The 15,359-nt window shown below is 38.0% G+C and overlaps 1 protein-coding gene across 1 annotated transcript in view; it reads left to right on the forward strand.

Moving 5' to 3' along the window:
• Positions 1 to 15,359, forward strand: part of ITGA1 (integrin subunit alpha 1) — a 178,435-nt gene that overhangs the window by 95,837 nt on the left and 67,239 nt on the right. The window contains exons 7-8 of the mRNA XM_017863360.1: positions 5,388 to 5,536; positions 11,366 to 11,516. Coding sequence (XP_017718849.1) covers positions 5,388 to 5,536; positions 11,366 to 11,516 — 300 coding nt within the window. The remainder of the gene's footprint in view (positions 1 to 5,387; positions 5,537 to 11,365; positions 11,517 to 15,359) is intronic.

Raw genomic sequence — 15,359 nt, forward strand, 5'->3', positions numbered from 1 at the left:
CAGCTTGATCTGGAAGGAGAGTTTCTACTTGAGTCACGGGGCTGATTTCTCATTTCCTGGACTCAGCATTACCTGTGGATCAGGGTGATGGGGAGCTGGGGAGGGCAGGGGACTCCCAGACACTCCTGGTTCTTTCAGTCTTTGGGGTAAAGCAGTCTAGTAGCCCAAGTGCAGTCATCTGAAGAGAGTCTCAGGTAGAGTTGTTAGAAGCAAAGTATCTAGAGCAGATAAGGGAATAGGCAGTTATAACTCATCTTATATTTTAAGATTTACAAAGAATAAGCTTTTAGAAGCCAGGCACATATTGGAGGTGGATAGGTGGATGATAGAGATGTAAAATTTAAAGCACTGATTTCTGACTTATCAACATTTTGAGTTTTTTACTATTCCTAATGTGAAGATAATTTTTCCAGATAATTCAGTAGTTCATAGTAGGTTATTTAAGATATGTAAAGTGTGTTGTAAATGTAAAGTATTAACACACATGTGGCACAAAGCAGTCTTGTTAAGTTGGCATCCCTTCAACTCCTCTCATGTGAGCTCATCCCCACATGTAAGTGAGATAACCCTTTTTCTCAAGGAGTTGGCAGTTTATGACAATTAGATTAAAACCTATAAATGGGAACAACTTGCACTCATTAGTAAAAAAGTAGTAGTAGTGTTTGGCGGCATTCAAATATGCAACCTCCTTTGAGATTCATGGTCATTCCTTTAAAAGGAGACCAGGTTACAAGTTGTGTGACTTGCGTTAAGCAGCATTCAAAGCCACAGAAGCATATACAGAGAAGGAGATAATTGGATTTAACCAGAGTTGGAAGTTAGCCAAGTGAGTCAATGGAGGAAAAAAAGGTTAAAGGAGTTAAATGTTTGCAAATAAATGATTATAGTGATTGGACCATGGAATCTAGTCTAAGTACAAAAAAACGGCAGTATTAATGAATTAGTTGGAGTTGGAGGTCTCGATGTAGTCAAGGAATTCGTGAAATAAGCCAAAGTTAATGGTCAAAAAGAAGGACATTTAAAATTGAAATTCAGCTGCTGACAAGGCCTTCCAAATGACAAGGCCAAGGATAAGACCTTGGGAGAAGATGGCCAGAGGAAACATTACTGATTCTGGGGAGGTCAAAGAAATAGATACTAGTGTATTCAATAGATTATCAGTAGATATTAGACGGATAGATTATTAAGTAGATGCTAAAATTTTCAAGAAAAACCACAGGAGTAGGAGGGAAAATTTTCAAAGTAGAGCCTCTTACTTAATCAGATAAAACACGGGGTAATAAAACAAAGCAGACTCTGTGAGATGTCCTTAATTGATGAGCAATTAACTTCCCCGACAGTGTTTGTTCACTTTGATACCTAGAATTAGCCATAATGATTATCCAAGTAACAAAACCATTTTGCTTTTATTTACACTTAACATTTATATACACAAAGACATGTATATCCATGGATATGTCCCTTAATAATTATTCAGTGTCCCCAAGGATTACTAATCAAAAGCTTTAGGGTCATTGAAAAAAATAATTTTAAATTTATGCAGAGGGTAATAAAAATGTTCTTCACATGTTATTATAAAATCAAGAAAATATCCTGAATTGGAGTCATTGATGTGTCTTTATCTACTTTGCTATTTTTGTGTAATTAATTGGCTGGATCCTATCTTGTTCCCAAAGGGTCGTCTGGTCACCTTTATTCCGAATATAGTAGCTCTCTTAGAATAGGTGGTAAAGGATACTGGGTGAAAGATAAATTCACAGAACAAGGCTAACCTGGACATGGATTGAGCAGAGTGCACGTTCATTCAGCTGATAATGTAACCTCTTCTTACAATTACATATATTGTCTAGTTATTTCTTATTAATTTTAATGTATATGTTCTATTATTTTTACAAAATATGATATATGTATTTGTGTGTTTGTTGCATCATATACTCTAACATATCTCAGTTAACTAGCTAGTTAGTCAAATTCATTTAGTAGCCATGAAATGGCAGTGGCACTCAGCAGAAGCTAGCAGGTTGAGGTGTATCATGGGAACCAGCCCCCAATATTTCAACGTAGGTTCTTTTCTATTTTCCCTAAGTGTTGGCTGGTCTGAGAAATAAAGGGAAAGAGAACAAAAGAGACAAATTTTAAAGCTGGGTGTACAGGGGAGACATCACGTGTCGGCAGGTTCCGTGATGTCCCCCAAGCCACAAAACTAGCAAGTTTTTATTATGGATTTCAAAAGGGAGGGAGCGTATGAATAGGGTGTGGGTCACAGAGATCACATGCTTCACAAGGCAATAAAATATCACAAGGTAAATGGAGGCAGAGCGAGATCACAGGACTAGGGCGAAATTAAAATTGCTAATGAAGTTTCATGTCCCACTGGGCATGCATTGTCATTGATAACATATTATCAGGTGACAGGGTTTGAGAGCAGACAACCAGTCTGACTAAAATTTACTAGACAGAAATTTCCTCATCCTAATAGGCCTGGGGGCGCTATGGGAGACCAGGGCTTATTTCATCTCTTAAATACAACCATATAAGACAGACATTCCCAGAGCGGCCATTTCAGAGTCCTCCCCCTAGGAATGCATTCTCTTTCTCAGGGCTGTTCCTTGCTGAGAAAAAGAATTCAGTGATATTTCTCCTATTCGCTTTGTAAGAAGAGAAATATGACTCTGTTCCACCCAGCTCCCAGGCAGTTAGACCTAATGGTTATCTCCCTTGTTCCCTGAACATCACTGTTATCCTGTTCTTTTTTCAAGGTGCCCAGATTTCATGTTGTTCAAACACACATGCTCTATGAACAATTTGTGCAGTTAATGCAATCATCACAGGGTCCTGAGGCGACATACATCCGCCTCAGCTTACGAAGATGAAGGGATTAAGAGATTAAAGTAAAGACAGGCATAGGGAATCACAAGAATATTGATTGGGGAAGTGATAAATGTCCATGAAGTTTTCACAATTTATGTTCAGAGATTGTAGTAAAGACAGACATAAGAAATTACAAAAGTATTAATTTGGGGAACTAATAAATGTCCATGAAATCTTCATAATTTATGTTCTTCTGTCATAGCTTCAGCAGGTCCCTCCATTTGGGTTTCCTGACTNAGAAAAGAATTCAGTGATATTTCTCCTATTCGCTTTGTAAGAAGAGAAATATGACTCTGTTCCACCCAGCTCCCAGGCAGTTAGACCTAATGGTTATCTCCCTTGTTCCCTGAACATCACTGTTATCCTGTTCTTTTTTCAAGGTGCCCAGATTTCATGTTGTTCAAACACACATGCTCTATGAACAATTTGTGCAGTTAATGCAATCATCACAGGGTCCTGAGGCGACATACATCCGCCTCAGCTTACGAAGATGAAGGGATTAAGAGATTAAAGTAAAGACAGGCATAGGGAATCACAAGAATATTGATTGGGGAAGTGATAAATGTCCATGAAGTTTTCACAATTTATGTTCAGAGATTGTAGTAAAGACAGACATAAGAAATTACAAAAGTATTAATTTGGGGAACTAATAAATGTCCATGAAATCTTCATAATTTATGTTCTTCTGTCATAGCTTCAGCAGGTCCCTCCATTTGGGTTTCCTGACTTTCCACAACAGAGATGACTAAAGAATGGAGGATTTTAGATAGATGCCTTTTTACTGAGAGGAAATAGGGTGATTGAAAGAACCCTGGGATAAAGGATACACATCTTAGACTAGACCCCCTTCCACCACTTCACTATAGGGATGGGGTGTTTTCAACTCAGTTTCCTCACTTATAAAACATGATCATATTTCTGTTATTATAATTTAAATAATTAGAGAAAAAAGTTTTTAAAAGACCATTAAATATATATCATAGTATTCTTATTTAAGCATAAGGACATAATTGCTCCAAGATAACCAGTGTACTCTAGAGGGTAACTCAAAGATGATAAAAATTGCTTTAAATTTTGGCTTCTCTTATTTGTTTCTAAAAACATCAGAATATGCTTTTAGTTTCCGAAAGACCCAGTGTGAAAATGTATGTATAAATCAGACATGAAATTAATACTAAGACTTTCTGACGTCAGCGATATCAGCAGACGAGGCTGGAAACCAGTTACTGAGCCTTCTTGCTACTTCAGAATAAGGTTAGACTCAGAGATAGGATTTGCTCTAAAGCAAGTAATAGAGGCAACTTCACCAACGGCAAAGTAGGCAATTGCCTTGGAAAGAAGACAGGCTTATTGAAAATTACCTCCCCTACCCAAATAATGAAGCACCTGGAATTCCTGAATTAAAGAGACCCTCCTTTGGGCAAAGAATTGTCTGAGTCTGGATTTTGAGATAGGATGGTTAAACAAAAGTCATCTTCAGCCACAATTTTCATGCAGATTAGTTTATTGGTTCACATCAACCTTTAAAGGGGGATGTGGAAAAAGGGTAGGAGAAATAGCCATTTCTGGGGCCAGGAGGCAAGTGGGAAGAGGAAGAATTTAGAGCAAGGGAAATCGAATCTGAGGGCACTTTCCCTCCTGTATTTCACTTCATGAAGGCTCTGCAGTTAGCTGCCTGCCTTGTATAGTCTGTGCACTAAAGGGAATGAAAGGAGGAAGGCGGTAGGAAAGGAAGACAACAAGGAAAGAAGGTGGAGTTGGGAAAGGCTGATTTGGGAGAAATTAGGCTTCTGCTAGGCTAGACAAAGCACACTGCTCAAGTGTGTAACTCTGCAGGGTACATAACCTGCTTATTCCTCCAGCCTCATGGTGCTCTCTTCTTTCCTCACAGCCCTGGCCATGGCTCACTGTCTTTTTTTCTGTTCTTAGGGTAGATCTATCTCTTTCCCATCCTGTTCTTCTTCACATACAGTTTTCTCTGCATGGACGTTCTGCCATTCTAGCACCCACTCTTGCAGTCTCAGCTTCTGAGAGGCCTTCCCTGGGCCCCCATTTTCAATCTGGCCTCTAGATTATATTTGCTGATTAGGGATTTTCCAATACAGTCCTTTCAACAGTTTGCAATTGTTCATGTATTTGAATGATCACGTTTTTAATCTCTCTCTCCCTCTAGCTTAAGAGAAGCTTCATGAAGGCAGAGACCATATCAGTGTGTTTCATATTTTACATACCAAGGCCTATCAGAGTCACTGTAAAATCTGTTGAATTAGATAAACCAATCATTTGAGAAGTTTAGTAACAGCATCACAGCATGTTTACTTTTGTTCTTTGGACTATGAACAGTCACAGAATGGCTATGCTTATTACTGTCAAAATAGAAGGATTTGTGTACTGATAGGTTTGCAAACTCATCTGAAACACGGAAATGTATTATATCTCATTCACATGCTTAAACTGAAGAAATCTGAACAGGAAATTTGTATTGATGTATAACTCACAGTGGCTTGGTATTTCAGGTTGGAATTGTACAGTATGGAGAAAACGTGACCCATGAGTTCAACCTCAATAAGTATTCTTCCACCGAAGAGGTACTTGTTGCAGCAAAGAAAATAGTCCAGAGAGGTGGCCGCCAGACTATGACAGCTCTTGGAATCGACACAGCAAGGTATATGGATAAAAAAAATAAACTAAAGTAAAAGACTGCAAAAATAACTGCTCATGACTTAGCCCTTTGGCATATCAATTGAAAGTTTAATGTGACAATATTTAAAGCCATTTTGTTTAAAATGAGATTCAGAAGATTAGATAATGGTTACAAGATCAGATGTTTCTATAACACAATCTCACCATCCTTCTTATCTTTTTCTTCTTACAAGGGTTTAATTGATAGAGAATCCATTTTAAAATATCACTGCATCTATAACTTCATATTCTTGGATACTAAGACAATATTAGGTAATATTTGTTTCATTTATTTTTTGTTTTCAGCCTCTAGGAGTCTTAATCTAAAAGAATGGATTAAAAATATGTCTACCTCTACTCAATATATATTTATATTCTAGATTGTCCATGTATTTTCGGTACTTGATTTACCGTTATTGAAGCTATCAGATAAGAGGTTTTAAGGGGCCAAATTAAATATTGTCTATTTGAAATCATTTTTAGTGCAAAGATTGAAAGAAATGGAAAGGATCTTATCATTTGTAATGCTCTCTTTCTCCTTTTTTTCTTTCTTTAGATTCCCTCAAATTTACAATCCTTCCTGTCTTCCATCTGCAGTTTTCTTTATGGTGAACACATAACTCAGTCTGTGGTTGAGTTTCATTTTAAAAGAACCAACTGAATTGTCCTCTCTTACAAATGTAGAACACTTTATTTCCTGTATGTTCTCTTATCTCATTTATTAAACTAGCAAACTTCTGAACAAATTCAAAACAATACAAAAATCACAGGAAATGTAATAAGTAATTTGACTAATGTTAAGAATCCTTCTGCTAAATGTCTTCAACTTCTGAACTCTCGCCTCAGGTGGAAAGCTAATTTTCCATGCTCTCATTTCATCTGCCTGCTAAGATGAGTGTTTTAAGGAGGTTAAAAAAGTTAATAATGATCCTGTGAAGAATGGGATTCAAAATTTTAAAATTTCATGTGCAGCTTTTGCCTCATGAATGTTAGAAAGTCATGTGGTTCTAGTTATATGGGGCCCAAGAGAAAATAACCACAAACAGATGGAGGTAATTTGACATTTACCTAACTATTGGATCACCAATTTGCACACACAAAGAGTGCACATGTTTAGGTGTACTGAATGCACTCCCTTCAATAATTGATTAAATGTGATTGTGCATTCGAAGTAAGTCAAAGTGTTCTTTGAAACCTCTGAGCCTGTAGGGAGCTGTACATTTTCCAAAGGCAACCATTTAAGAATAAATACTCATCTTTGAAAACTAACTGAAGAAATATTCTGGTTGCTTTTGCTTCTGCATAAATACTGCTCTAAATACCATGTCCCTATATGATTTTTGCCTCTGTGTTTCACAAAGGGTATAGCTGTGGGACACAGAATTGATTGAATATTAAAAGTCCGTAGTGACAGTACCAAGTATTTTTCTCCTACATTAATTACTTTTTCATGTTTAAGCACATTTTAATGTTTTTTATCCCTTTCAGGCAGAGCCAGTTGCAAACAATATTTTTAATATTTTTAGAATTATTTGCCTTCATTTTCAGTAACTCCCAGTTCAAATTTTCGTGTGTGTGTGTGTTCCCTTCTCCCTATCTCGGATTTTTACTTTTGTCAGTAAACTTACAGGATTTAATCACAAGGCCTGGATTCTCCTGTCTCAAAGAAAGGGACACTATTGGTATATTTTAATTTTTTAAAGCATGCAGGAAAGTCAGTGCTTAGTGCCAAGAAAGGACACTGGATACTGGTACTTTGAGGACAAGGACAATTTGTTAAGGAATGTAGTTGAAACAGAAATGGTGTACTCAGGAGTTCTGCCAATGGCTAATCTTCCATTACGTAAAGCCAGCCCTGATTTTAGAACAGCCACATTTTATTTATGAAAGGCTTCTTAATCATCTCCTTCAGCTGATGTTCATTCAGTTCAGTTGTAACCTTGATATTTAGGAGAATTAGGAAGCTTTAGTGATCTAAGGAATTTGAATTTCAAAAATGATTGAATCTTATATGATATTCAAAAACAAAGATCTGTTAAAGACTAATGTGTAACTTCTGTTTTCACCTTTGTTTGTATACATTAAAAATTCAGAAAATCGTCTGGGTGTGGTAGCTCATGCCTGTAATCCCAGCACTTTGGGAGGCTGAAGTGGCTGCATCACCTAAGGTCAGGGGTTCGAGACCAGCCTGGCCAACATGGTGAAACCCTGACTCTACTAAAAATACAAAAAAAAAAAAAAATAACCAGGCGTGGTAGTGGGCGCCTGTAATCCCAGCTACTCAGGAGGTTGAGGCAGGAGAAGCACCTGAACCCGGGAGGCGGAGGCTGCAGTGAGCCAAGATCACACCACTGCACTCTTGTTGCCTGGGCAACAAGAGTGAAACTCTGCCTTAAAAAAAAAAAAAGAAAAGAAAAAAGAAAAAAAACAGAAAATCTACTTGTATAGTATGTTAAAAATTATTCATGATATTTGTTAAAGATTGTAAGGAAGACATCACTCAAGAGGGACCTTTACAATGAAAGTATTGCAGTAGGGAAGAGAGACTGAGCTCAGCTTTGACTACAGTGAGGGCAAGTGGGCATGTGCAGTCAAGGAGCAGGGCAGGGATTGGAGGAAACATCACGGCTGGGGGATTCTTGCTAGACTGGCTCAACAGGATTCTTGCTGAAGGCAGGTAAATAGCAGGAAAAGTACAACTGTTTTTATCTTTCTATGCTCTCAACACTTGACATATCACTTCTGATGCCAGATATGTGGATTTTTTCCACATTGACCAGTTATCTGACATCAGCTGAGTGTTCCAGAATTCAATTCAGTTCTGACACCAACTAGAGTTTGTGCAGACCTCCCACAGATTAAGGGCTCAGTCCTTCAAGAATTCCCTCCAATTTAGAGCCAGAAGGTTTCCAGGTTACCCACAATTTGTCCAACGTGGCTACAAATTAGACCCCCTACTTGGGTTTGATTATATGCTAAAGTGGTCACAGAACGCAGTAAAGCATCTTACTTACTATTATTAGTTTATTATAAAAGGATATAATTCAGGAACAGCAAGAGCTATGTAGCGCAAGCTATAAGGGAAAGGGGTCAGAGCTGCCATTCCCTCTCATGGTGTACCTCCTTCCACATGTTCAGCAACCTGGAAAACTTCTGAAACCCGTAGTTCAGAAATTTTTACAGAGGCTTGATCATAGGCGTGATTGATTATTAACTGAGTTTCTAGCCCCTCACTTCCTCCTGGAGAATGAGAGCTGGGGCTGAACATTTCAAGCTTCTGATCATGGCCTGGTCCTTTTGGTGACCAACTCCCATTTAGGAGCCCACAAAGAGTTACCTCGTTAGAACAAAAGATATTCCTATCACCCAGGAAATTCAACAGATTAGAATACCTATGTCAGAAACCCAGGTTAAAGGCCATATATTAGAACAAAAGATGCTCCTCACACCAGTATTGCTCAGGAAATTATAAGAGTTTTAGGAGTTCTGCACCAGAAACCAGAGGCAGAGACCAAATACATATTTATTATTTGTTAAAGGAAAATTTTAGACAAATTAAATTTGACAGAGTTTATTTGAGCAAAGAATGATTCATGAATCACGCAGCACTCAGAACCATAAGAGGCTCGGAAAGATCCATGTTACTAGTGTGAGCAATAGGCTTTTATGGGCTGAATGCAAAATCAAATTAAAGAAATGACTTGATTGGCTACAGCTAGGCATTTAACTTATTTGGGTATGATCTGGTAGAAAGTCCCTAGTTAGAGGTTACTTGCCAGGTTCTGATTGGTAAAGTCTCCAGTTAGAAGTTAGTTGGCAGTTTCTAATTGGTAATGTTTAAGTTTTGTTTTACTGTTTACATTGAATTGGATTTTGGTTTGCTTACATAGGAACATAAGTCACAGGAGCTGTCTCAGCCTAATTGCCTATAAATTCAATTCTTTTAAAAGATAATATCACAGAACAGGGTAATAAGATTTAGAGGGTGGGGAATGAGGAATGTGATCGGATAACAAGGATGAGGGATTTCCACTAAATTGATTAAGCCAGATTCTTGGTAAAACTGGACTAAGTGGGTAAAGAACATAGCCCAGGGTCAGAGCCCAGTCTAGAAGAGGACGTAAAGGAGCCTGACTCAGTTTTGGTCAAGGAGAGGGTCTTTGTCAACTATAGAGGGCAGAGAGACATAGTTACTCAAAGAAAGTAAAAAATTAGTACAACTGTATATCCTGTATATCCGACACTCAGAACTGACAGTTGTCAACATCTTGTCATATTTGCTTTAAGTCCTTTGAAGGGAAAAGTAATCATATAGAATCCTTTTGCCTACTTTACCAGAATCCTCTCTTCCTGCTTAAAGATATCAATTATGGTATATTTACTGTGTATCTGTTGTGCAAACTCTTTGGAATGTTAGCTTAAGACAGGACTTTCCTTGGCAAATCTATCCCTAATGACAGCAGTTTGTCTGTACAACCAAATATCTAAATGGACCATTCAGTACAATGATCGCTGTACTTTGTACCAGAATGCTAGAAATATATGAAGTCCTTTCATTACTTTAGTCCTAAATAAAATATACTCATCTCTCCCAAGACTCCAACGAGAAAAGGTTTGAGTAAAAGGAAATAAAGGGGGAGGGGAGAAGTGTGTGTATATATTTATATAGAATACATAAAAGACAAAAATTTTCCATTTCCCTGTCTTCTGTTTCTTTCCATACACACTGTTTAATTAAATTGAAATTCGGTTTTTTTCTGTTTTTTGTTTGTTTGTTTGTTTTTGTTTTTTGAGACGGAGTCTCACACTGTCACCCAGGCTGGATTGCAGTGGCGCGATCTCAGCTCACTGCAAGATCCACCTCCCGGGTTCACGCCATTCTCCTGCCTCAGCTTCCGGAGTAGCTGGGACTATAGGCACCCGTCACCACACCTGCCTAATTTTTTGTATTTTTGGTAGACAGGGGGTTTCACCGTGTTAGCCGGGATAGTCTCCATCTCCTGACCTCGTAATCTGCCCGCCTCGGCCTCCCTGAAATTCGGGTGTTTTTGCAGTTAGGGTATAGCATTTTCCCCTCCTCTCCATGCCGTCTTCTCCCACCCTGCTCTCAGCAGCCTGTATCCTAACACATAGTTCAGGCCAAATGTTTTGTAACTCCGCCAACCACTTTTTGACCCCTAAAACCCAACTAACTACTCCATGGACCCAGACCATCAGCATCTGCAGTCTTTTACTCCCATGTGAAAGACTGCAGATGTCCCTATACCCAGGACACTCTCAAGCCCTCATAGCCCCACTAATACTCTGTTCTCTCTCATCTCTCCTCCCCAGATTAGAGGATTTCCCAACCATTCTACAAATGTCAGAGTAGCTGTCGGGGAAAAGAAGTCTCAAGCGAAAGTTTCTGCTAGAAGCAGAAGAAAAGAGACCTGTCAAATGAGAGAAGGGGTGTTTACAGAGAAAGGAGCAGCTAGGGGAGTGTTTACAGATCTGGCCTTCTCTGACCCTGATGTATGCCTCAGTCACACCCTCCCTTTGATATTTCCAAAGAATAAAATACTGGCGCCTTTTTATATATAGGATGTGTGGTGATTAGCAAAATGGAGACCTCTCTCTCCATCATCTGAAATAAATTGAAAACTCTTACAAACAAGACTCATCAAGCCTCCCAGCTTGAATGATGGGCACTGATGCTAATTTTGGAGGGAAGCACCAGGCTACCTAGAGTAGTCAGTGTTTTTGTTTAGTTTTTTACTTTGTCTACTGTAAAGTGGTGTCTGGTCAACCTCTTTGTTGTTTGTGATTACTTCAGAAAGGAGGCATTCACGGAAGCCCGGGGTGCCCGAAGAGGAGTTAAAAAAGTCATGGTTATTGTGACGGATGGAGAGTCCCATGACAATCATCGACTGAAGAAGGTCATTCAAGACTGTGAAGATGAAAACATTCAACGGTTTTCCATAGCTGTAAGTGTGTTGCTAGAGACGTTTTCAAACTCTTGGGTGTAGAGAAGAGCTGTGTGCATTTTGGGGTCATTTTATGAAAGTCACACAAACCAGGTTGGAAAAGAGAAAGGTCTCCATTTGAAGGTAAGACGAAAATATTTTACTTTGAAAATAAGGAAAGACGAAAAGAGGAAGAAGGAAGCAAAAACATAAGAAGGAAGGAAGGGTGAGAAAAGAGGACTGAAAAAAAGAAGAGAAAACGAGGAGGAGGAAAGGAAGGGAAGGGGTGGGAAGGTGGGAAAATGCCTTTGCCTTTTTAAATAAGAGAGAGGATTTGCTCGTTATAACAAGAGCAGTGGCCACTGGGCTTCCCTTCCCATTCTGAGCAATTTTCAACTATCTTTTTCATTACTTATCTTCCCCCATCACTTAGCTAAAGTGTGGGAAAGTGCCAGTTATTTCTGTTTAAATATTAATAAATTCTGATGTTTGACACTTGCTTTTCGGAGAAGTAGACAGGAATTGAATTTTTGTTTTCTGATGCAATTTGTAAGCTTCTGGTGTAGATCTTTCTACCTAAAATGTAGACATTCTATTGGGGAACAAGTTCTAAAATAAAAAAGTTGCCCAAATGGTATGCCAATTACTTCAGAGCCAGCTCTAGTTTTCTTTAACAGTGTGCTTCTTCAAAGCAGCTTGAAGTTCTTCCCAGACATTAGTGCATTACTCCTGCAACCTCATTATTCCCGTAACTTCATGGAACAGTAGGTGAGGGAGCTGAGAAAGAGGCAAGGGCACCCAGTGACTTGGGGGGTCCCAGACGACGGGGGCAGAGTTGTAAAGTTCTCTGAGGAGACATGTGGTATTTCCTCTGGGATAGTCACTGATACTCCCCAGGGAAAAGGATGAGAGCCTTACTGAAGCAAAAGAAAAGAATCGAGAATAAATCCACCACTGCCTTCTCTCTAGTAAGGAACATTCAAAAGCCACTGCACTGCCTGCAAGACTCACTTTCTCACATTAACATTGAGTGTACATTATAGTATTTCAGTCATTGCTCTAAACCACTATCCATTTTTTTTTTAAACGGAGGAGTCTCGCTCTGTCTCCCAGGATGGAGTGAAGTGGTACGATCCCAGCTCACTGCAACCTCCACCTCTCGGGATCAAGCAACTCTTGCTGCCTCAGCCTCCCAAGTAGCTGGGACTACAGGTGCACACGACCACATTTGGCTAATTTTTGTATTTTTAGTATAGATGGGGTTTCACTATGCTGGTCAGTCTGGTCTTGAACTCCTGACCTCAGGGGATCCACCTGCCTTGACCTCCCAAAGTGCTGGGATTACAGGTGGGAGCCACCACACCCAGCCCACTATCCCTTTAATGATACAAATAAACAAATATTTTGTAGATCATAAACAGCAACACTTTAAACAGTAATTTTAGTTATTTTCTAACTTTCTATAAGTGAAAAATCTGTATCCTTCTTAATCAAAATACCAGTTTTTTAATTTACCACTCTAAATCTAACTTTAAAAAACTACATGTAGATGTACAGTGGTGAGCTACTCGGGTGGGTAGGGGGAGCCTCGGACCTGAAGGAAAGGGGTGGGGGCAGCCCTCAAGCCCATTGCCCTTGTGCCCACTATCCTTCCAGGCCACAGTACAGAACCGTGGTCGGAAGGGTGTTTGAGGTCTGTTTTGTAACAGGACTTTGAAGGCAGCACCATGGAACTCTTCATTGTTAATGATGCCAGACAAGGCTATATTGGAAAAAGAAATGTGAAGTCAGAAAATCCCTGTACCTTAATGATCACTGGAGGCCAAGACTCTCCTGCTTCTTAGAGGATTTGGATATTCTTAAAAAAAAAAAAAAAAAAAATCAAGCAATACCAAAGGGCTCAGTGCCTTTCCTTTGTTTTTCGGATTCCAGGAGCATAGCCTTGAATTAATCCTGATCCTTGCTTTCTTCAGGCCACATTGTAATCATTTGTTGAAGTGTGACCCACTTTATTTGTTTCTCTGTTTAAAACTGTATCTGTGTATTTATTTTAATAATATTATAAGCATCCATGAACCTACCACCCAAATCGAGAGCTAGCTCTCTTTTTTGATAACTACATGTGAGCGCATTTACCACCTGCCTTCCTCCACTTGGGTAACCATCAGTCCACTTTCTACATTCCTCAACTCTTGCTCTACTTTTCAAAATAATATTTAGGCACCCATACATATCCAAAAAAATAAACTTTAAGAATATTTCATTGCTTTTAACATTATAAAAGGGGTGTAATACTGTATATAATATTTTGGAACTTTTAAAACTTAATACTATATTAAGATTCATCCATATTGCATATCCATATAGTTCATTCTGTTTTTAAAAATTGAGGTGATATTTACAATACAGTGAAATGCAAGATTTCAGTGTGAAAAGTGTGCACGAAGTGAATGATTTGGTGAGTTTTGACAATTGTGTGCAACCACATAAGACCTTAATCAAGATATAGGGCAATTTAATCACTCCCAGAAAGTTTACTGTGCTTTCTTTTTTAAAATTTGTTTTTAATTTTTATAGATACATGGTAGCTGTACATATTTACCTGGTACCTGTGATATATTGATACAGGCATACAGTGGGTAATGATCAAATCTGGGCAATTGGAATATCCATCACCTTAGACATTTATCATTTCTTTGTGTTGGGAATATTCCAAATCTTCCCCTCTAGCTATTTTGAAAAATACAATATTGTTTACTGTAGTTGCCCTACAGTGCTTCTGAACACTAGCTCTTATTCCTTCCATCTAATTGTGGTTTTATACCCATTAACTAACCCCTCTTCATCCCTGCTCCTCCCCCTACTCTTTCCAGCCTTTAGTAACCACCACTCTCTTCACTACCTCCATGAGATCCACATTTTCAGCTCCCACATTTGAGTGAGAATGTAATGATATTTGTCTTTCAGTGCTTGACTTGTTTCACTTAATATAATGTTCTTCAGTTCCATCCACGTTTGCTGCAAATGACAAAGTTTCATTCTTTTTAATGGATAAATCATATGCTGTTCTGAAGATATACCATGTTTTTTTAAATCCATTCATCCGTTGATCCATACTTAAGGTTAATTTTATATCTTGTCTATTGTAAACAGTGCTGCAATAAACATGGGAGTGCAGATATTTCTTCAATATACTGATTTCCTTTCTTTGGGATATATACCCAGCAATTTTTTGTTTGTTTGTTTGTTTGTTTTCATTTTAAATATACACCCCCTGTAGTAACCACTGATGTGACTTACCACTTATAGCTCACTTAGCTTGTCAATTCTTGAATTTCAAATAAATAAAACTGCATAGTATGTACTATGTGTTTAGCTTTTCACTCAACATAATTATTGTTTGGGATATTTTGTGTACGGGGGTTCATTTTTTGTTATTGTTATCTATTTTATAGACCACAGTTGGTACTCTACTGTTTACAGATATTTTGCTCGTGTCCAGTTTGAGTTACTGTTGTAAATAACAGTAATATAATAATATAAATTTTTTAGTGTTAAAATTTATAGAATTTTAAAATTTTATATAAAAAAATAAAACCAAAGTGATAATCTGCAGATAACGCTTGCAACTACAAATGTTAGGATAAAACTAATTTTTTATTTATTACAAAAGTGATTTTCTATTATAAGGTTTTAAAAAATATATTGAAACAAATATAAGGAAACACTTAGTGTCCTAATATACAGAAATAAAAAATAAGAAATTATGATACACATTTTTTCACATTTTTCAATGCCCATGTAGTTATGTGATTTAAAAAATAGAATTAGGTCATATCTACATATTGGGGATTTTTAAACTTT

Source organism: Rhinopithecus bieti, unplaced genomic scaffold (genome assembly GCF_001698545.2).
Source record: "Rhinopithecus bieti isolate Rb0 unplaced genomic scaffold, ASM169854v2 scaffold_65209, whole genome shotgun sequence".
In the NCBI taxonomy this organism is placed as follows: Eukaryota; Metazoa; Chordata; class Mammalia; order Primates; family Cercopithecidae; genus Rhinopithecus; species Rhinopithecus bieti.